General features: G+C 42.9%; 1 protein-coding gene across 1 annotated transcript in view; it reads right to left on the bottom strand.

Annotated features, from left to right (window-relative positions):
* Positions 1–270: 270 nt before the first annotated feature.
* The window catches only part of LOC120521957 (polymeric immunoglobulin receptor-like), a gene marked incomplete at its 3' end in the record, with an annotated part of 74344 nt that continues 52617 nt past the window's right edge, over positions 271–21997 (bottom strand). The window contains exons 5-6 of the mRNA XM_039743221.1: positions 4497–4588; positions 271–305 (exon numbers count right to left, since the gene is read on the bottom strand). Of these exons, the coding sequence (XP_039599155.1) occupies positions 271–305; positions 4497–4588 (127 nt within the window). The remainder of the gene's footprint in view (positions 306–4496; positions 4589–21997) is intronic.

The following is a 21997-nucleotide window of genomic DNA, read 5'->3' as shown; positions in this document are numbered from 1 at the left end:
GGTAGGCATTGTTTGTCATATAAGGTTAAGTGTACGCAACTAACTTGAGGATTTACACAGAACTACATGAGTGTTATTTATGTCATTTTATGTAAAATCATTAATCTGAAAAAGAGATCAATGCATGTTTCAGACTGTAGTTGTCTGAATTCTTCCAATGTAACTACCACAAATGACAGAGATAAAGCTTTTTAAGTTGAAATCCCTTTGACAAGAAGATCAGGATGAAGGTAAGGTGAAGGAACCTTAAAAATAAAAACTTACCATTTCATTTCTTTCTTTGTTTTGTGTTTTAGAGGTCTTACCTAAAATTTAAAAGTACAAATTAAGTTTAATTCTGAGGACGCATGAAAGCACAAACTACAGGAAAAACTACATTAGTCGATGGGGTAGGGGCTAGCATTATCCTTATTTTCTTTAATTTGCTGATTCCAAAGTAACAATGCAATGCACACAATATAATTTAGTAAGCTAAATATTTTGTAGATATCTGCATAACTGTATTCCCAATGTTTAATGAAAAGTCTGTATGTGATTGAAACTTCAAAAAGAAAGGGTAACATTATGAATCAGAAAGAAATGTGTGACATTGGTGGAAATCTCGCATTTTCTTCCAAGGCACTAGGGGCACACAGTTCAGTATTTTTCACATTTGCTTCACCCTCTACTAAGAGAAAGAGAGAGAAACAGAAAGTGATGTCAAAGAGGGACTGTTAGAGGTGATAAGAATCCCTGGCCACTAGAAGTCCCGTGGTCGGGCATAGTGCATGAGATCATTTTGCCTTTCCTGTAGTACAGATGGAAAATACAGTATGAGTCTTTAAAGCCAATGAAAGGCTCTGGGGTGTCAGGACATAAGTGGACCATTAATGAAACTCTAACCTGATAACACTGGGACTGGGTTGAAAGTGGCCAGGAATATTTATAGGGTGATCACTACTAGGGTCAGTTTTGGTGTGGAGGCAAATAAGGAGAAAGTATATGCCTTTTCCAGTTCGACCGACACAAATGTGTCAGGAGAGTTAGGGGTAAATTAGATTTGTGTTTTTCTGCTTTTACTAAAGAATGGTTCATTTTATAATTAATTTTCTAATTTCACATTGTAATAACATAGTTATTTACTAGGAGAACTCGCCAGTGTAATTTAAAATATAAGTGACTGTTATTTATTTTTTTAAAGACTAGTATAGAAGATTAACTGACATTGTTAAGAACGGGTCTTCTAATTATCTACTAACTAGGCAGTAATCCTAGGGCACAGGTGTCGAACTCCCGTCCTGGAGGGCCACAGTGGCCGCAGGTTGTCATTCTAACCATCTTCTTCATTAGTGACTAGTTTTTGCTGCTGATTAACTTTTTTTGCTTTAGTTTTAATTAACTTGACTCTGGCCCCTGAATTGTCTCTTTTTCCTTAATTAGCAGCCAAACAATAATGAGACACAAAACAAGCCACCACATGACCAGCTCACAATAGCTGAAAATAAAGAAAGGCAATGGTCTTGGTAAGGTTGATCTATCAGGTCACCAAAACATTTTGATGATGTTCTTAGAAAAAACAGAAAAATTAACAGTTTTGAAAATGTCTTCTGTGGCAGAATGAGAGCAGCAACAAGTTGTGCAATCAGTTTAATTAACAGCAAGAATCAGATTCTCATTAAGAGATTGGTTAGAGTGAAATTGGTTGGAGTTTGAAATCCCAGGTTAGCTGGCCATCTGTTGGCTCGTTTCACATCTCTTTTCTGTTTGGCTGTCATTTTAAGAACAGGGCTATTAAACTGAAGGGAAAAGAAGTTAATTAGTAGGGAAAACTGCTTACTGGTTAGGAAAAGGGGTAGAATGAAAACCTGCAGCCACTGTGGCCCTCCAGGCATGGAGTATGACACCCCTGCCCTAGGGTATCAAATGTTAGGGGGAGGCAATTTTTTTAAATAATGCAGGCTGTGACTTACAAACGCTCAGATTCTGTACAACTGTCCAGCTTCCAATTGACCTTATTGTATTCCTTTATATTATTTTTGAGTACTAGAGATATTGGGTTTTATCATCTGATGACCTACAGAAGCCATTTACGGCTGGTCTTCCAAATCCCAGTACGCACCTCACCCACCTTCACAGCGCTTCAGTTTACGCTGAACATATTTGCTGATTCTTTTTCTGCCAGTTTGTTCTTTATCTTACCTTCTATCCTTATTAGGGCATTGGGTTGATGTGGAAGCTGGTTCATTTATTTGACAGGAGTGTGTACACCTGACATGCCCCAATAAGGGTGAAAAACGTGTCGTGTACTCTTTCTTTTATTTGGCAGATACTGTAAAAAATATCTGATGTGCTTCACGCAACTGAGAGGATATGGCGGATATTTCCTGATTGGTCAGTCAACCACTCTCCTTACCTGGTAGGTAATCACCTAAATAATCAGTTTGTGTTTCAGACTTAAGAATGTAATACTCCGATCTTCATGCTGTCATGTGTCATGTGATGTGTGAGGTGTGTGTGTCACCTTATGATTCATGTAATTGTAAGCAACCTTATGAGTAAAGATTGAACTAGTGCAAACTATGGATGATAAAGAAATTGTTTCTGACTTTGCAAAGATGAAGTCAACAACAAAAAGCAGTGTTGAATTACAGTGATTTGTATTTACATACATTATTTAAACTTATTATTATTATTATTGCTTACTTTTAAAAAGTAGTACATTTACCTTTGCATTTATTTGCTTGCAAGACGCTTTTATTCAAAGCAACTTGCAAAGCAGATCAATCAGGTAACATCAGTTTAGGGACAGTTTTCAACAAGTGTAGCAGGACAGGTTACAAAAGTTAATTGGCATAGGTCTCATGTATAATGCCATGCATAGAATTCACACTAAAACATGGCATACAGACGAAAACAGAAATGGGCGTACGCACAAAAAAATTCAGATGCATAAAACTGTACTTAAGCAAAATTCCCCACACTTCCCCTTTATAACTCCAATTAATGGGAGTTTTAATGCCTATGCACACGCCTACAAGTCCCCCCTCAACTCCTCCCAGAATTTTGTATATTTGAGTATGCAAATCAATATAAATAGTCCATTCCATTCAGTGTTTTATTAAAAGACAATCGTAAAAGAACATATACAAAAGAAGAATTTCACCCTATGCAAAGTGGAGGTCCTACTCAGTGAAGTGGAGGCAAGGAAAGGAGATGTCAAAGTTACATGAAGAGGCGAGTGTCTGAGTGTCACAGGGAAGCATTTTAGGGCCACAGTGAAGAAAAAAAGGTCTTTGTTGATACTAAAGACAAAATTTCAATTTTAATCTCGAAATTTTCACTTTTATCACGTAGTTTATTTTTTCATTAAAGTAGAACGTCATAAACTTTATCTTAAAATTTATGTTTAATGTCCTACAGTTTCTCAAATCCAATTGCAACTAAAGTAGCATGTTAAATGCGTCGTATTGTAAGTGTTCCCTGACCAAGTCATTAATCACTATGTGCTTTCAATTACGCTGACAGGAGTGTGCAGGCAGGGATTGCCACACAAAATGCATTGCTCTATCCTTAACATCCTTTTCCCAAAATACCCAGCATCTCTCCTCTGCATATATGCAAACCAACAAAATCTTGTCTCTCTGACTTTGTCTCCAGACCATACAACTTCAGCTAACCTTCTAATGTACTTGCTCCTAATCCTGTCCATCCTCATCAAACCCAATGCAAATCTTAGCATCTTTAACTCTGCCACTTCCAGCTCTGTCTCCTATTTTTTGGTTAATGCCACTGTCTTCAACCCATATAACATAGCTGGTCTCACAACAGTCCTGTAGACCTTCTCTTTCACTCTTGCTAATACCCGTCTGTCACAAATTACTTCTGGCACTTTTCTCCACCCATTTCACCCTGCCTGCACTTTCTTTTCACCTCTCTTTCACACTCCCTGTTACTCTGTATTGTTGATCCCAAGTATTTAAACTCGTCCACCTTCGGCAACTCTACTCTCTGTATCCTCACCTCTCATTTAAAGAGAATAGAAGCCCTCCCTGCAAGAAACGTCCACTCACAAATAAAAAAAAACGCAACTGCACCAGGCATAAAGGCAAAAGAATAAGTTCTTTTATTGGGAACTTAAAGTGAGGAAAACATAAAAATTTGTAAGAGCTAAGAGAGGTGTCAGGGCCGTGTGCATGGTTGAATATGGTTGAGAGAACGGCGTGACTTGAAAAAATCTTATGACAAAAGTCTCATCTTGCAGGACTTAAAATTATCTCTTTGAAAAAGTCTAATCTCAGGATTTCCTTTTATAACAGAGAGATATCCCACAAAGTTTGGATCTGTGCAAACTTTTGAACTTGTATGGTGCCTTCTTAGCTACTTAAAGAAATAAAGACTTCCTTTAAAATGTCAGGGTGTAAATAACTTAGATCTGGTATTTCCAATTCAGCTTTATTATGTGCTTATGTAGTAACAATTCATTGCAACTCACCATATTTCCTGTTTCTTTTACTCACCTACTTTAATGTATACAATGAGTATAGCCAGAGAAGACAATAAAATCAGGGCTCCTGAGGCGACTGAACGAACAATCATTTGTGTTTCAATACTGTAATGGTTAAAACAGAAAATGAATGATGAGAAAAGGTCATTTTTACTTTAAACAAACAGTAATAAAGTCACACACAGTACACTTTATGAACCAGGTAAACAATATATGAAGAAACTGTAACAACTGTAATAAAGAAAAAAGAGTCAAGGAAACAAACTCTTGTGTCTTCAACTTATTTTGCAATTATTTGACCATGACCTCTGGGGTGCTATACCGCTTCTGATTTCTTTTGTAACTCCACATCTCGTTTCACACTATTTGAATGCATCTTCCTCACTTCTTTTCAAATAACATAGGCTACCTTTTTTCCACTTCTTCATTACACCTTCAGGGTGTATTTTTTATGCTTACAGTCTTAATCTCTGTAATCTACTGCACAACCCCAAAGATAACTAAATAGTCTCTGGTATTTTTGGACCTCCACCAAATTCTGTTTACATTTTATCTCTGACTAAACACTTCCATTGCTCAATTACATTATTCTGAGCTTCAATCCCTAGGGCTGTAGCTATGCAATACTGGCACGTGTCTGTAGGGTGAGTGTAAGTAGATCTGCTTGTTTGAGATGCATTGTGAGGCCATGTTACTCCTTCTTCTCAAATTCCTAACCCAGTACATAGAAACAGTGTTGGACAGGAGTACAGAGGACTTTCACAAAAGGGTGGGCTGGGGTTGGGTTAGTGTGCAAAGGGGGCTCAGAGATATGTTTCTGATTCTCAGAGATATAATTCTGTAAAACCACTGACATCATTAAGCTAGACTTGAATTAGGAATAAAGTGTAAGAAAGTTTTACTTTAAAATTTTTATATGAAGGTTACAATGGCATACATGATAATTGCTAAAGGCAGCACTTAAGGTTTTAATAGGACATGCTTTAACGTATTTTTTTTTAATTCATTTACAATTTAATCCTTAGTTTTAAAGTAGCACTAAAACACACTGTAACCACTGAATTTTTGAATAAGTAAACTTCCTGTTATCTTCATCCCAGCTTTTTATGTTAAATGTGTGCACATGTACATCCTATACATGATATTAAATACATAAAGTACCAGTTAATATCTTAACGATGCTGTTCTGTGTGAAGAAATCTGAAATGAAAAATGTGACACCGACGAACCTGTACTATTGCACACCTTAAGAATTGTTTGTAGGAAGAATGGAATAAAATAACACCTGAAACGCTGTGTCACTTTTTATCCTGATTGCCAAAATGTCTTTTAAGTGGTGTTGTGAGAAGGAATGACAACATTAACAAAGTGGTGAATGCTTTACCGTCTCAACTTTGTTTTTCTCATTCTTTCTCTCTTTCTTCCCTAGGTGACGAAGCGGAAGCGGAAGTAGAAGCAGACAATGGACGACAGTGAGATGAATCGCGTTGCCGTCGTCGTCGAAGAACTCCAGGCACTCGACAAACAGATTCAGAAACTCCTGTCCAGACAAAGGTACCTCGGAGACTTGATGGCTCGGCTGCTGGATAAACCACACTCAACAACTGAAGTCGACGTAACATCAACCCCACCTCGTGCCGCTCAATTCCAAGGGCAAGTAAGCTTCACCCCCGCGCCTCGTAGGAACAACGACAACGCCGATGAAGACCTTGGCGGGTTTCAGCTTTGCAGGTGGGGGTTCAAGGCTAGAACACCTCCATCGGCACAGGCGAGCATCCCAATCCAGAACCGTTTCGACCCTCTCCGCGTCCCCAGTTTGCCTTCAACCCCGGGTGATGTAATCGTGGTAGGTGATTCGATTGTACGAAACCTCAATATCACATGCCCTAATCGAAAATCTTTTGTTTCTTGTTTTCCCGGTGCTCGAGTCCGAGATGTGATGAGACGGGCGCCGACCATCTACGAGAAGCACAAGAGGGCAATTGGATCCATTATTTTACACGCCGGCATAAACGACATAAGGCACCGCCTGGGTCCTCTCCGAAAAGGTAATTCGTCTATCTTGACTGTCTACTTCTACTTTTGTACCCCTTCCGTAATGCAACTGCTTTGATAGGACATAATGGCTTAACACAGTCTTCCATTAAAGTGCACAACATTACTAATCTAATAACCAATCTTAATGCACATAAAAAATAGGCAGTGCGGCATAAACACCTATAATTTAATTGAAATTACTACTTCAGATCAACAATGCATTAAAACTATAAAAACAGATTGTTGATTACATAAAAAATACACACAGAGCGGCGTTAACAAAAATAACAGTTTTTGTTCCGAATACCAATAACGCGCATAGAATTCAGCTCTGCCCCTCCGAAACATTAAATATGGCACTATTAAATGTTAGAGCTTTAACTAACAAGACATTTTTTATAAACGATCTTATTAGTGATAGAAACATTGATTTTATTGCACAAAGTGAAATGTGGCTTAACTCAGACGGCGCGGCTGTTTTAATCGAATCTGCGCCTCCGGATTACAGTTTTACTCGTGCAGACCGCCAGGGAAAAAAGGGGGGAGGCTTGGCAAACATTTACTCGAGCCGATTAAAATGTAAAGATGTTAGTTTTGGTAAATTTAAGTCCTTTGAGTATCTCTCCGTTGTTATTCATGGAGATTCTCACGTTCTAGTATTATCCGCATATAGACCTCCTAAATATAACGTGTCTTTCTTTGAGGAATTCTCTGACTTAATGTCAACTTTAATTACGAACTATGACACACTCTTAATAGTCGGCGACTTTAACTTTCATATCGACAATCAGTGTGACCAAAAAGTAAAAGAATTCATGAACCTTCTGGACTCTTTTGATTTGAGACAGCTCGTTAATCAACCTACACATAAAGCAGGTCATACATTAGACTTAGTGATTGCTAAAGGACTTAAAGTTGATATAAAGCAGGTCATTGATATCGATCTATCAGACCATTTCCTTCTACTATTTAATATAGAAATAAAGATAGAAAACACTCATTTTTTTAAAAAACGCTTCTTTGACTCATCAGCAGCTTTAAAACTTACAAACATTCTAAGCAATCAGTCCATTTATAATGCCAACTGTAATAGCGAGGATAGTGTAAATAGTGAAGTGGAAAACTTTAATTCTAAAGTAAGAGCTGCTGTTGACATAGTTACACCTGAAAAGACAGTTAAAAAATCTTCTAGCATTGCTATTCCATGGAAGACCCAAAGAGTGTCTGATTTAAAAAGAACATGTCGTAGAGCTGAGCATAAATGGAGGAAAACTAATTATTTTGGTAGATAGGGGGCGCTCTCACTCCCTTGAACCCCTGTCCACGACTCCAAATACCAGGTAAAAGTCCAACAGTTGACTTTATTAATTCACCACAGTGCACAAAGCACCCTCTCCTCCACAATACTCATATACTACACAATAAATCACAATAATACAATCCTCCAGCTCCCAGACGCGTTGCCACCCTTCCACCCAGCTCAGCTCACCGTCTGGGAGCTCCCACAGTCCTTTTATATCTCCTGACCGAACTGTTCCCAATCCCCAGTCCATGTGATTCTCAATCACTTCCGGGTCAGGTAAAAGCTCTTCTCCTCAACCCGGAAGCCCATCGCTCTTCTTATGATGAACTTCCGGGTCATAGGGCACGAAGAAGTCCTCGGTCCTCCCCGCAACTCCCTCTTGTGGCCCCCATGGCATCCAGCAGGGCTGTACATAAAAACCACATTGTCCATGATGCCCTGCTGGTCTTCTGGGGACCTCCATGCTGCAAGGAGGGCTCCACCTGGCGGCTTGGGGGTATTGGCCAGGATAAACGGCTGGCCATCCTCCACACTATCCATTATGAGATATTGAAGGTTAAAATAACAGAAAACAATAACACAGTCTGCCTTGAGAGGCGCTGCTATTTCTCTAATATTATAAATAACAATGCTAGTAATCCCAGAGTCTTATTTTCTACAATTGATCGTCTGTTAAACCCAGGTAACACAAAGGAATGCCCCCAGAATACTTCCAGTGAAACCTATGAGAACATTGCTGTATTTTCAATCAAAAAATTAATGATATTAGAGATAGAGTACATCTCCCCAACACTGCAGAACCTCCAAAGCCCTGGTACTCCATTATAAACAAATTAAATGCTTTCACCAGGACAGATTTACCTAAATTACATAGTATAATCTCTCAACTGAAACCCTCCACCTGCGTCCTTGACCCAATACCAACTAGGTTTTTCAAAGAAGTATCAGGTGTGCTAATTGACAATATTCTTGACATAGTAAATTCGTCACTAGATACGGGGGTCTTCCCAGACTGTCTTAAGACTGCTGTAGTTAAACCCCTGCTCAAGAAAAATAATCTTGACCCCTCTGCTTTTGAAAATTTTAGACCCATCTCTAACCTACCCTTCTTAAGTAAAATTCTAGAGAAGGCAGTCATTATGCAGTTAAATGACCACCTCAGTAAACATGCTATTCTTGATACATTTCAGTCAGGTTTCAGAACAAATCACAGCACAGAAACTGCACTCGTTAAAGTAGTAAATGACTTGTGGGTAAATGCAGACAGAGGCCATTTATCTGTTCTCATCCTCTTAGATCTGAGTGCTGCATTTGACACCATTGATCACAATATTCTTAGAAATCACCTTTGTCAATGGGTGGGCCTCTCTGGCAGTGTCTTAAATTGGTTTGAATCCTACCTGGCAGGGAGAAAATTCTTTGTGAGTTGTGGTAATCACATCTCAAAGACACATGATATCCGATATGGTGTTCCACAAGACTCTATCCTGGGTCCGCTGTTATTCTCAATCTATATGCTTCTGTTAGGTCAGATTATCTCAGGTTACAACGTGAGTTACCATAGCTATGCTGATGACACACAGCTGTACTTATCAATAGCACCTGATGACTCCGACTCTCTCGATTCACTAACACAATGTCTTACTAGTATTTCTGAATGGATGAATAGTAATTTTCTCAAACTAAATAAAGAGAAAACTGACATTTTAGTAATTGGCAATAATGGATTCAATGAGGTTATCAGAAATAAACATGATGCATTAGGATTAAAAGTTAAGACGGAAGTAAAAAACTTAGGGGTAACTGTTGACTGTAATTTGAATTTTAAATCGCATATTCATCAGACCACTAGGACAGCATTTTTTCACTTAAAAAACATAGCAAAAGTTAGACCTCTTATATTATTGAAAGATGCTGAGAAATTAATTCACGCTTTTGTTTTCAGTAGACTAGATTACTGTAACGCACTCCTCTCAGGACTACCCAAAAAAGACATAAATCACTTGCAACGAGTGCAGAATGCAGCTGCTAGAATCCTAACTAGGAGAAGAAAATCCGAACACATTTCTCCAGTTTTGATGTCACTACACTGGTTACCTGTGTCATTCAGGATTGAATTTAAAATACTGCTTATCTATACTAATAAAAGGCAAAGCCCTCACTCACTCACGCACTCACTTACTCACTCATCACTAATTCTCCAACTACCCGTGTAGGTAGAAGGCTGAAATTTGGCAGGCTCATTCCTTACAGCTTACTTACAAAAGTTGGGCAGGTTTCATTTCGAAATTCTATGCCTAATGGTCATAACTGGAAGGTATTTTTCTCCATTAACTGTAATGGAGTTGAGCTGGAATGACGTGGGGGCGGAGTTTCGTGTGACACCATCACGCCTCCCACGTAATCACGTGAACTGACTGTCAACACAGTGCGTAGAAAACCAGGAAGACCTCCAAAAAGCGCTTAAGAAAACATGCATTATATAATTGAGAAGGCAGCGAAACAATAAGAAGCGAGCGAGTGACATATACTACCATATTCATGAGTGCTGCTACATCGGAAAGAAAGCAAGGTGTAAACCTAAACTTTAAATTAAGTTCATAGACAGGCTACCGCTGGCGTTTCACATGCCCACAGGTAATGCGGGATACAAGTTTAATGAGAGGGCGAGGATATAAACGAGAGTTTTGATTACTTTGTAACTAAGTTAAAATTGTAGGTGAAGGGGTGTGCTTATGCAAATTCCGAGAGACTGTGTTTGTGGGGGATTGACAGTTAAGGCGGGTGGGGGAGTCACGTCATCATCACCCCTCCCATTTACCTCATTTCGCTCTGAGCTGAGCTTCGCGGCTAACGCTGTCTTCCGAAGCAACTTCGTCAGACTGCCACCAAATACTCACAGAAAAATCCTCAAGTTAATACACACTCTGTCTCTAGAGTTTCTCCACACTGAATCCTCCAGGCACTACTTACAAAAGGTTACATTGACAATCGTGTTACGTTATTTTTAAAATCTTTCCTTTTCTTAGCACAAGCACAGCTGAGAAGCTTCGATGCATGTGCTCCATATAGCGTTAAAAATAATGCATTTAATCACACTTTGCATTACAAGCAAAGGGGAGCTTTTGTCAATGCATGATTTCCTGGTACACCGATTACATTGATCAGCGCATCCCAATTCATTTTACCCTTGCACCACCTTAGTTTGAGAAGAAGTATGAAAAAATATGAGGTTAACACAGAAAAACAGATCACCAATTCAAGCTTTATGAATAATCGATTCGCCATCAATAATTGTTTTGGTAAAGCCATCCTCCTTCCATTTTATAATTTTTCCGCCACTAGCCATGATTAAATGAACGGTAAAAAGTAAGAGCAAGCGAGGGTGACTTATTTAGGAAGGCATATATATGACAGCAACACTCATGACAATGTCAATCATGTTACGTTATTATTAAAATGGTTTCCTTTTCTTTTCATTACTTCTTTAACACACTACTTCTTCGCTGCGGCTGGCGGTATTTTGCTATATATATATATGAATGACCTCCAAAGAGCGCTGAGACTTTTGATATCATGAACGTGTCTGCAAAAACTGGGGTCTCCTGCCCAGCAAAAGTCGAGCAGCCAGCGCGCGTGCATAGCTGTGCGGCCTTTGAGGCGCTGACTGCGCTTCGCCTTAAGTCAAAGTGAGCACTTTTAATTTTTTCTTCCTCCCCCTGCGCTATAGCCCAGACAAGTGCAAACACGGGACCCCTTTTCTACACCACGGCAAAATAATATTAAGGCGATTCACACTTTCTTTTGCACGTATACGATTATGAAGTCCTCAGCTCGGATTATGAAGATACGCACAGGAGTGGAGGACTGACAGTGCCATCACAGCCGATTAATGGCGGGGACGTCTCACCAGTCTACACAAGACCCACCGCGACTGTCCCCAAAAGGCGATCATAACGTCAGCGAACACATCTTTCTATACTATATAAAAGAAAAAGGCAACTTTCCTTTCTTTACACCTTTTTTCCTTTTATCCCAAACCAAAGCCTTTCTCTCTTAACATTGCAAAGGACACAAAAATAATTTTCTTTAATTGCCGGTAAGGCACATTACTAGAGGCACAAATTTGAACGTTCACATAGAAAATGTAATTTCTATACCACAGCCGTCGTGTAGCGCCTTTCAAAAGGTATCTACTACCGAGAGATGATCCATATATATTTTAGCTGCTGTTAGTTACTTACCTGTTGTGTTACACAGTCTTTAAAATGTAGTTTACCCGCAACCACTCCAGTAGGGCTCAATGTACCTGTACTTCTTAAAACGTTAATGTTTTACTGTTTAATAACTGATAGACTATATTTTATTATTTTTTCCTTGCACTCAGTGACCAAAGCTATACACACACATATAGACACATACAAACATACACACAAGTATATGTATGTGTATATGTATGTATGTATATATGTATATATATATATATATATATATATATATTAAGGGTGCAACGATACATGTATCGATATTGAACCGTTCGATACAGTGCTTTCGGTTCGGTAAGCATATGTATTGAACGATACAAAATTATATACAGTAATCCCTTCTCGATCGCGGGGGTTGCGTTCCAGAACCCCCCGCGATAGGTGAAAATCCTCGAAGTAGAAACCATATGTTTGTATGATTATTTTTATATATTTTAAGCCCTTACAAACTCTCCCACACTGTTTATAAATATTCTCCGCACAGTTATACAGTAAACCCTTGTTTATCGCGGTTAATCTGCTCCAGACAGATAAATAAATTTCCACGAAGTAGGATTCTTTATTTATCTATACTAATAAAAGGCAAAGCCCTCACTCACTCACTCACTCACTCACTCACTCACTCACTGACTCACTCACTCACTGACTCATCAATAATTCTCCAACTTCCCGTGTGGGTGGAAGGCTGAAATTTGGCAGGTTCATTCCTTACAGCTTCCTTACAAAAGTTGGGCAGGTTTTATATCGAAATTCTATGCGTAATGGTCATAACTGGAAGCAGTTTTTCTCCATTTATTGTAATGGAGATGAGCTTCAACGCCGTGGGGGCGGAGTTTCGGTGTGACATCATCACGCCTCCCGTAATCACGCAGTACATAGAAAACCAGGAAGACCTCAAAAAAGCGCTCAAGAAAACATGCATTATATAATTGAGAAGGCAGCGAAACAATAAGAAGCGAGCGAGTGACATATACAACCATGTTCATGAGTTCTGCTACTTCGGAAACACAGCACGATGTAAACCTACACTTTAAATTAAGTTCATAGACAGGCTGCTGCTGGCGTTTGTAATTTAGTGCCTGCCCATATAAGGCCGTCCGTCAGCGGCAATCCAATAGCAAACTGCCACGGGTAAATATTCACGGGTGAAGGACTGTGCTTATGGAGAGGAAGATGAGATGGTCAGGGTGGTGTTTGACACAAACTCAGCGAAACTGCGAGAGAAAGTTTTAAGTGCCAGGACTAAGGTAACATTAAATAAAGCTATGGACATAGCGAGATGGCACCAGCACAGCTGGGAACCTTCGATGCATGTACACCGAGTGGCTCCGTGAACTGGCGAGTGCACAGATAAAAGCAACAGTTCCAAAGAGCTGAACAAAACCGAATTACACAATTGAAAAGGCAGCAAAAAATATGAAGCGTCTGATAAGCATATTCATAAATGCAGCTACTGTGGAAACAAAGCACATGGTGGAAAAGTCAATGTCCCGCTAAAGGAAGACAGTGTAAAAAACCCGTGCATGCAGTGTGTCAGGTCTCAGATAAAGAAGAAGACGAGCTGTTTATTGATGCAGTAAGAAACGAATCGATGAATGAAACCTGTCATCTTTACAACGATTGACAAACACGGAATGTAACTTGAACACAACACATCCTACAAATACGAACCTGATTGAAAGAAATAATGATAGTCAAATCCTTGATGACAGCAACACTCAGTAACACTCACAAAACAAATACTGTATATTGACAGTCATGTTACGTTATTTTTAAAATGTTCCCTTTTCTTTTCTACCTTTTTAACACACTACTTCTCCTGCGTCTGGGGTATATATATATATATATGTATATATATATATATATCCCTCTACATACTCGAATAATGGATACTTTATTCGCCATCAATGATTGTTTTGGTAAAGCCCTACTCAGTGTATTCATTAGATGAGCGGTAAAAAGTAAGAGCGAGGAGGATGACTCATTGAGGCATGCAGGCTATAGTCTTGCGTCAACTCTATCTGAATTAGCGATCACATTTGAAAAATATATCTTTTCAAGTTCTATTTAGTCCATATGTGTCAAACTCAAGGGCGGGGCCACATTCCGCCCAGCGTGTAATTATATCCGGCCCAGAGATCATTTTATATACTGTATTATTGTTATTAAAGCCCGGGTATATGAAGCGCTGGTAACACAATAAACTACAGATCCCATAATGCAGCGCTTCAGCTGCCTTGCCGGTACCCACCGCTTACTAGAGTTATTGCGCACTGAGTTTGCACGGCGCTTTGGTGACTTTGAAGAACAAAAAACGTCCGTCTACATGCGGCTCGAACCTTGTGCATGTTTGGTAGCACATATCTGTGTGAGAAGCTCTTCTCAGTGATAAAGACTAACAAAACAGCACACAGGAGTCGCCTCACTGATGAGCACCTGCAATCCATCCTGAGAATCTCCACAACACAGAACCTCACACCAAACAGAAACGAACTTGTGGCCAAAAAAAGATGCCAGGCGTCCAGCTCTAAAATGACATATGAGCAAAGACAACTGAATGATTTGATTTGTTATTGCACGTAAGAGCGGGAGTCAACCGTTTTAACAAACAGCGTATTGCACTGATCTGAAAATAGCTGTGTGTGTATATATGTAGATATGTATGTATATGTATATATATTTTTATATATGTGTGTGTGTATGTATGTATATATATATATATGTATTTGTGTGTATATGTGTGTGTATGTATGTATATGTGTATATATGTGTGTATATATTGTCACGCTTGAGTAGGAGGCAGCGGATTGATTCGATAGCACCTGGGAAACCATTCGCCGCCAGGGAATGGCGGGTATTAACTTTCTCCCTCTGCTTCCTCATAGAAAGAAAGACCTTCCTGCACCATAGGCCTGGATTGACCGCAGTGCGATACTTCCGCCCTTCCTCCGCCATCTTGCCCTGGCGTCATCCTTCCCATCCTCCCTTGCGGTCCTTCCCGCATCCCTCCACTTCCGCTCCTCCCCAATAAAATGGCGCGGCGCCAGGAGTCGGCGTCGCGTATGAACTGTTTTGTTTATTTTGACCTGTTTTTTTTTCTGTACAATATACGGGGCGGAAACCCCAACCCTTGCTGTCTCCTCGGTCCTTTACATCTGGCGTAGTCGGCAGGATAGAGATCCCGGAATGACGGAGGGACAGGACCTCAACACGTGCTGCAGGCAATGAATGACCAGCTCCAGGCCTGCAGCTGCGCAAGCCGCCACCACCGGGAGCTGGAGGCCACGAGGCCAGGTTAGTGGAAGCCCAGGGCGAGACCAGACCCGCCCAGGCAGCCGCCTCCTCCTATTAGTCCGATGGGCCCTTCGGAGGACGTCGATGCCTACCTGGGCATGTTTGAGAGGACGGCCACCCGGAGCGAGTGGCAGCGGTCAGTGGCGTCCATCTGGCGCCATACCTGAAGGACCAGCGCTGCGGCCCTATTATGACCTCCCTGAGGAGGAGGCGCTAATTACGACCTCCTCAAGCCCGAAATACTGGCCCGCTACGGCATTAGCCGGGCCAGCAGGCGGCGAATGGCGGAACTGGGTCTTTGACCCTGAAAAGCCGCTTCGCGCCCAGGCGTTGAGTTCTGGGGCAAGATGGGCGCTGGCTACGGCCAGAGGCCCGGCAGGCGGAAAGTGGTCGGCGGGTGGCCTGTGAAGGCCTGGTCAATCGATGCCCAGTTCCCTCGCCCAGCAGGTCGGGGACACGCCTATCAGAACATGTCGGGCCTCCTCGGCGTCCTGGAGCGTCAGTTGGCGGTCCTCCGACTTGGGGGTCAGAAAAGCCTGCTCGCGGGAACCGGCAGGGACGGGCGGCCACCCGAGCCCCTCGACGCGCTGCAGAAGCGCCAGCCAGAGCCAGAGAGGCCGGGTCCGCCGCTGTTTCAAGTGTGGCGAGACCGTCACCTGCTACCAAACTGCCCCATCACATCGCCCGGAGCCTATGGACTGCAGCTGGACATCGTCGGAGAGGTATTGTACCCGCCGCATCCCTTGGCGAGTCGAATCGGGAGTGGTGTTGCTAAATGGGCACGCCGTGGTGGCTTTGTTTGATTCCGGCAGCAACATTACCATTGTTGCTCGCCGTTTTGTCTTACGCAACAGTGGTTAAAACAGCATTTGTTGGTCACCTGTGTGCATGGGGGACTAGGTCATATCGTTCCGCTCACTGCTATGTCACCTGGAAGGGGAACCAATCAAATGGCGGTCGCTGTGTTACCTGACCCCCTTCCCAGTGATTTTGGGACAAGACTGGTCTAAAAGAATCAGCGGTAAGCCATTCGCGCTCCGGGGCCTCGTTGGATCTTGTTATGAGGGGAAAAGGCACCCCTCCCGCGGCCTCCACGCCGTGCACAAGGGCAGGCCCTATGGGCTGGTGTCTCGGGGACCTTTCGTGGCTACGGACCTTGACCGGAAGATTCCGCGGAGAAGGGACTAGCCAGGGAACTCTTCCCGGCCCAGGCCCCAAGACCCTCTCGGCGCCTGGACCATCAATTTCGGTCCACGCCGGCCTCCTTTAAGAGGGAGCAGTGGAATGATGACTCCCTGCGCTTTGCCGGAATGCGTCGTTCTGCCTAACAGCTCAACAGCGGACGGATCCACACCGCGGGAACCCTTCTTTGTCCTTGAGAATGATCTGTTGTACCGGTGGCTACCCATGAGGCGAGGTGCGGAAGTTGTTGCTAATTCAGCGTACCTTCCGGCGGGAGATATGCGAGTTGGCACATGCTCACCTCCTAGGCCCACCTCGGGCCGAAAAACACTGGAGAGGATTAAGCTCCGCTTTTACTGGCCTGGGATCAATGAGGAGGTCCGGCGGTTCTGTCAATCCTGTCCGAGTGCCAGACCCGCCAGATTCCTAGGAGGGACCGTGCTCCTCTAGTCCCTATTCCCTCGTGGACATCCCTTTGAAAGGATAGGGGTCGATTTGGTGGGACCCTGGAGCCCTCAACCCGTGGCCACAAGTATATCCTAGTCATGGTGGACTATGCCACCCGGTACCCAGAGGCGGTTCCCCTGCGCTCGCTAATACTAAAAGCATCGCACGGGAACTGGTTAATTTGTTTTCACGCGTGGGCATGCCCAAGGAGGTCCTCACGGACCAGGGTACGCCCTTCACTTCGGATCGTTCAAGGAGGTAGCCAAATTACTGCAGATAAAGCACCTGAAAGCGTCAGTCTATCACCCGCAAACTGGCGGGTTGGTGAGCGTTTAATCAGGCGCTTAAGCAGATGCTCCGCAAGGTAGTCAGCGACGGCAGGAACTGGGACCAGCTCCTCCCGCTCGTGCTTTTGCCTACCGGGAGGTACCCCAGGCCTCTACAGGCTTCTCCCCTTTGAATTACTATACGGGCGACAACCCGGGGAATCCTCGACATCCTAAAAGAAGGCTGGGAGGCGAGGCTCTTCCCTCCTCTAACATTTTGAGATGCGTGGCGCAACTGCGCGACCGACTCACAAAGATCAGGCCCCTCCTAAAAGAGCACGTGACTCGTGCGCAAGCAGCGCAGGCCGGTGTTACAACCGCAACTCCGTCCTCAGGGAGTTCCCCGGGGACGAGTTATGGTGCTCGTCCCGACCTCCCACTTTCGAAGCTGCTCGCTCACTGGCAAGGGCCTTACGAGGTTAAGGAGAGAAAGGACTGCGTCGACTATTTGGTGAAACAGCCCAATCGTCGACCGAGTGAAGGATCTATCATGTCAACCTGTTAAAGCCCTGGAGATAGAGAGGAGCTCCCAGCTCCCATAGGTCACTCTCCCTTTTACGCAAGCACAACTGCCCTTAACCTCGGCGAAGAGCTGACCCCAAGCAGCGGCAGGAGTTAGCCCAAACACTCCGAGCCATCCCGAGGTAGTGGCGAGTCACCCGGCGGACCGCTGATTGCCCGCGATATAGTCACGGGCCGGGGTAATCGTCCGGAGAGGCCCTACCGACTCCGGAGGCAAAGCAGCGCAGAGGTCGAACTGGAGGTGAAACGTATGTTGGACATGGACATAATTGAAGAGCCATAGTCCCTGGTCCAGCCCTATTGTCCTCGTCTCCAAGCCAGGCGGCTCCTGGAGGTTCTGTAATGACTTTAGGCGTCTGAATCAGATCTCCAAGTTCGATGCCTACCCCATGCCCGCATTGGCGACCTCCTTGGCGGCTGGAGTGCGGCTCGATATCTGACTACCCTTGACATGACAAAGGGTATTGGCAAATTCCTTTAGCGGCATCCGCAAAGGAGAAAACGGCCTTTAGCACCCCTAGCGGGCACTGGCAGTACAAGGTCCTCCCATTTGGGCTGCACGGGCCCGGCGACCTTCAGCGTCTGGTAGATAGAGTGCTGAAGCCCCACCAGTCCTATAGTGCCGCCTACCTGGATGGCGTTGTCATCTATTCCGGCACCTGGGAGGAGCATCTACTGCAGGTCGCAGCTGTCCTCCGAACACTGGCTAAAGCCGGCCTCCGCATAAACCCCGGAAGTGTTTTTGGATTAAAGGAGGCCAAATATTTAGGCTACCTCGTGGGACAAGGACAGGTGCGGCCACAGAGCTCCAAAGTTAAAGACATCTTAGAATGGCCCGTCCAATACCAAGAAACAGGTGCAGGCTTTCTTGGGGCTTGCGGGTTACTACCGCCGGTTTGTTCCCGTTTCTCGAAGAGCAGCACCCTTGACTGACCTGACAAAAGGCTCCCCTATACGTGGTGTGGACCGACAAAGCAGAACAGCGTTCAGTGACCTAAAGAAGGCCCTAACGTCGGCACCTGTGTTACGGACGCCCGATTTTGGGCTCCGTTTATTCTCCAGACCGGCGCGGACACAGGCCTGGGTGCCGTGCTGAGCCAAAGCGTCGATGGTGTCGAGCACCCTGTGATGTACCTTAGCGGAAACTGATGGACGGGGACCGGTGCGCGGCAGTGGAGAGGGAGGCCTTGGCCATTAAGTGGGCAGTGACCCACCTCCGTTACTACCTGCTGGGTGCGAATTCGCTCTGGTGACTGATCACGCTGCACTTCAGTGGATGTCCCTACACAAAGAGTGAATCCGCGGGTCACCAGGTGGTTCCTGGACTTACAGCCGTATAAGTTCACTGTCACTTATCGGCGGGGCACCCTTCAGGCCAATGCCGATGCCCTCTCTCGTATTCCACGACCTCTCGGTTAGGTCCGCCCGACCTGGCGGTCCTGGGCTAAGGGGGATCGTGTCGCACGCAGCAGTAGGAGGCAGCGGATTGATTCGATAGCACCTGGGAAACCATTCGCCGCCAGGGAATGGTGGGGTATTAACTTTCTCCCTCTGCTTCCTCGTAGAAAGAAAGACCTTCCTGCACCATAGGCCTGGATTGACCGCAGTGCGATACTTCCGCCCTTCCTCCGCCATCTTGCCCTGGCGTCATCCTTCCCATCCTCCCTTGCGGTCCTTCCCGGCATTCCCTCCACTTCCGGCTCCTCCCCAATAAAATGGCGCGCCAGGAGTCGGCGTCGCGTATGAACTGTTTTGTTTATTTTTGACCTGTTTTTTTTTCTGTACAATATCGGGGCGGAAAACCCCAACCCTTATTGCTGTCTCCTCGGTCCTTTACAATATGTAGATATATATGTATGTATATATGTGTATATGTATAGATATGTATATATATATATGTTTATGTGTGTGTGTGTAAATATATATATATATATATATATATATGACAACAACACTCATCACTCACAACAGTGACAAAACAATTACATTGACAATCAGGTTACGTTATTTTCAAAATGTTTCCTTTTCTTTTCATTGCTTCTTTAACACACTACTTCTCCGTTTCTAAGCGCGGGTATTTTGCTATAAATCTAATATTTTCGCAGTTAGAGCATAGAAAACCTGTTTACGACCTTCTAAATACGTTTTTTAACATTATTAGAGCCCTCTAGACATGAAATAACACCCTTTAGTCAAAAGTTTAAACTGTGCTCCATGACAAGGCAGAGATGACAGTTCTTTCTCACAATTAAAAGAATGCAAACATATCTTCCTCTTCAAAGTGCGCGTAAGGAACGGAGAATGTCAGAGAGAGAGTAAAGTAAACAATGAAAAATCAATAGGGCTGTTGCGCTTTTAAGTATGCAAGCACCACGATAAAGCAGTGGCAATGAAGGGATCAATGCGAAGGTAGCCTTTCAGCATTTTTTACAGGAGCGTCCCTATCTTCTAAGCAAACAGCCTCTGTGCAAAAAGCCCTCTGCTCACATCTCCTCCGTCAAGCGCAGAGAACGTCAGAGAGAGAGAGAGAGAGCGAGATTAAAGCAAACAATCAAAAAATCAATAAGTGAGCTTTTGGACGCACCTCGATAAAGCGGCATTTCTTAGAGGAGCGTCCATATCCACTAGGCAAAAAGCTTCTGTGCAAACAACACCTCAGCACACACCCTCTCCGTCAGGCGCAGAGAATGTCAGAGAGGGTGAGATAGAGGCAGAGACAAGCAAACAATCGAGCACCGCGCAGGAGGCATATCTTATAGCATTGAGGAGTTTTAGTTAATATGTAATACGTGCTCTGATTGGGTAGCTTATAAGCCATCCGCCAATAGCGTCCCTTGTATGAAATCAACTGGGCAAATAAACTGAGGAAGCATGTACCATTGGGTGTGTTTTATATTCTACCAAGTATAGAAAATACAGTCAGGGATCCCCAAATAATGCAGAACTGTATGTGGTTGATACCTTATTTTTAGAACATTTCAAATGTTTCAAAATATATTTAGGAAGGCATTTCTGTGCAATACATATTTTTATTTAAGTTGTTTTTGTTGTATATGCAGCTAAGTGCTAGCACTCCAGAAGATGAGTGTGAGGGGAGGTCCATCAGAGAGTGGTTCATTTTATGGGGACATGATATGTTCAATATGCTCCTGAGAATATACCCCAGAAGAAGGGTATAGCATAGCTTTTATTTTGGAAAGGGACCTTTCTCTGTAATAAACTCGTTTCCAAACTCTTTTATTTTTTTATTATTTTGTTTTTTCAGCAACATTTAATTTAAAAACTGTATTTTTGAGTTAAAAGAAATATATATAATTTTAATAAATTACAAATTAAAAAAGGCATGAAAATTTTTTTGTATCGAAAAAATATCGAACCGTGACACCAAAGTACCGAACCGAACCGTAAATTTTGTGTATCGTTGCACCCCTAATATATATATACACACACACACATACATACATACACACATATATATAATTTGTGTGTGTGTATGTATGTGTGTATGTGTGTGTATATATGATGTAGATAGGTATGTATATATATATATATATATATATGTGTGTATGTATGTATGTATGTATGTATGTATGTATGTATGTATGTGTGTGTGTGTGTGTGTGTGTGTGTGTGTGTGTGTGTATATATATATATGACAGCAGCAATCCAAGCTGTGAGAAAACAGTAAAAGGAGGCGTGTCAGGCGTCGTGGTACATTTTCTGATGCAGCTAGAGCGAAAATAACTTTGTGACGCTGCCACCAAATACACAAAGCGATTACTTTGACAATCATGTTACATTATTTTTAAAATGTTTCCTTTTCTTTTTCATAACTTCTTTAACACATGACGTCGCTGCGAAGCTCGGCTATTTTGCTATATATATATATCACAGCGACACTCATAACAGTGACAAAACAATTACATTGACAATCATGTTACGTTATTTTCAAAATGTTTCCTTTTCTTTCTCTTTCCTTCTTTAACACACTACTTCTCCGCTGCCAAGCTGGTATTTTGTATATATATTATATATATATATATATATATATATAAACTGCTCAAAAAATTAAAGGAACACTTTGAAAACACATCAGATCTCAATGGGAAAAAGAAATCCTCCTGGATATCTATACTGA

The sequence above is a fragment of the Polypterus senegalus genome, unplaced genomic scaffold (genome assembly GCF_016835505.1).
Source record: "Polypterus senegalus isolate Bchr_013 unplaced genomic scaffold, ASM1683550v1 scaffold_4923, whole genome shotgun sequence".
Classification (NCBI taxonomy): Eukaryota; Metazoa; Chordata; class Cladistia; order Polypteriformes; family Polypteridae; genus Polypterus; species Polypterus senegalus.
Note: the sequence above shows the minus strand (reverse complement) of the source record. Positions and strands in the feature narration are given on the sequence as shown.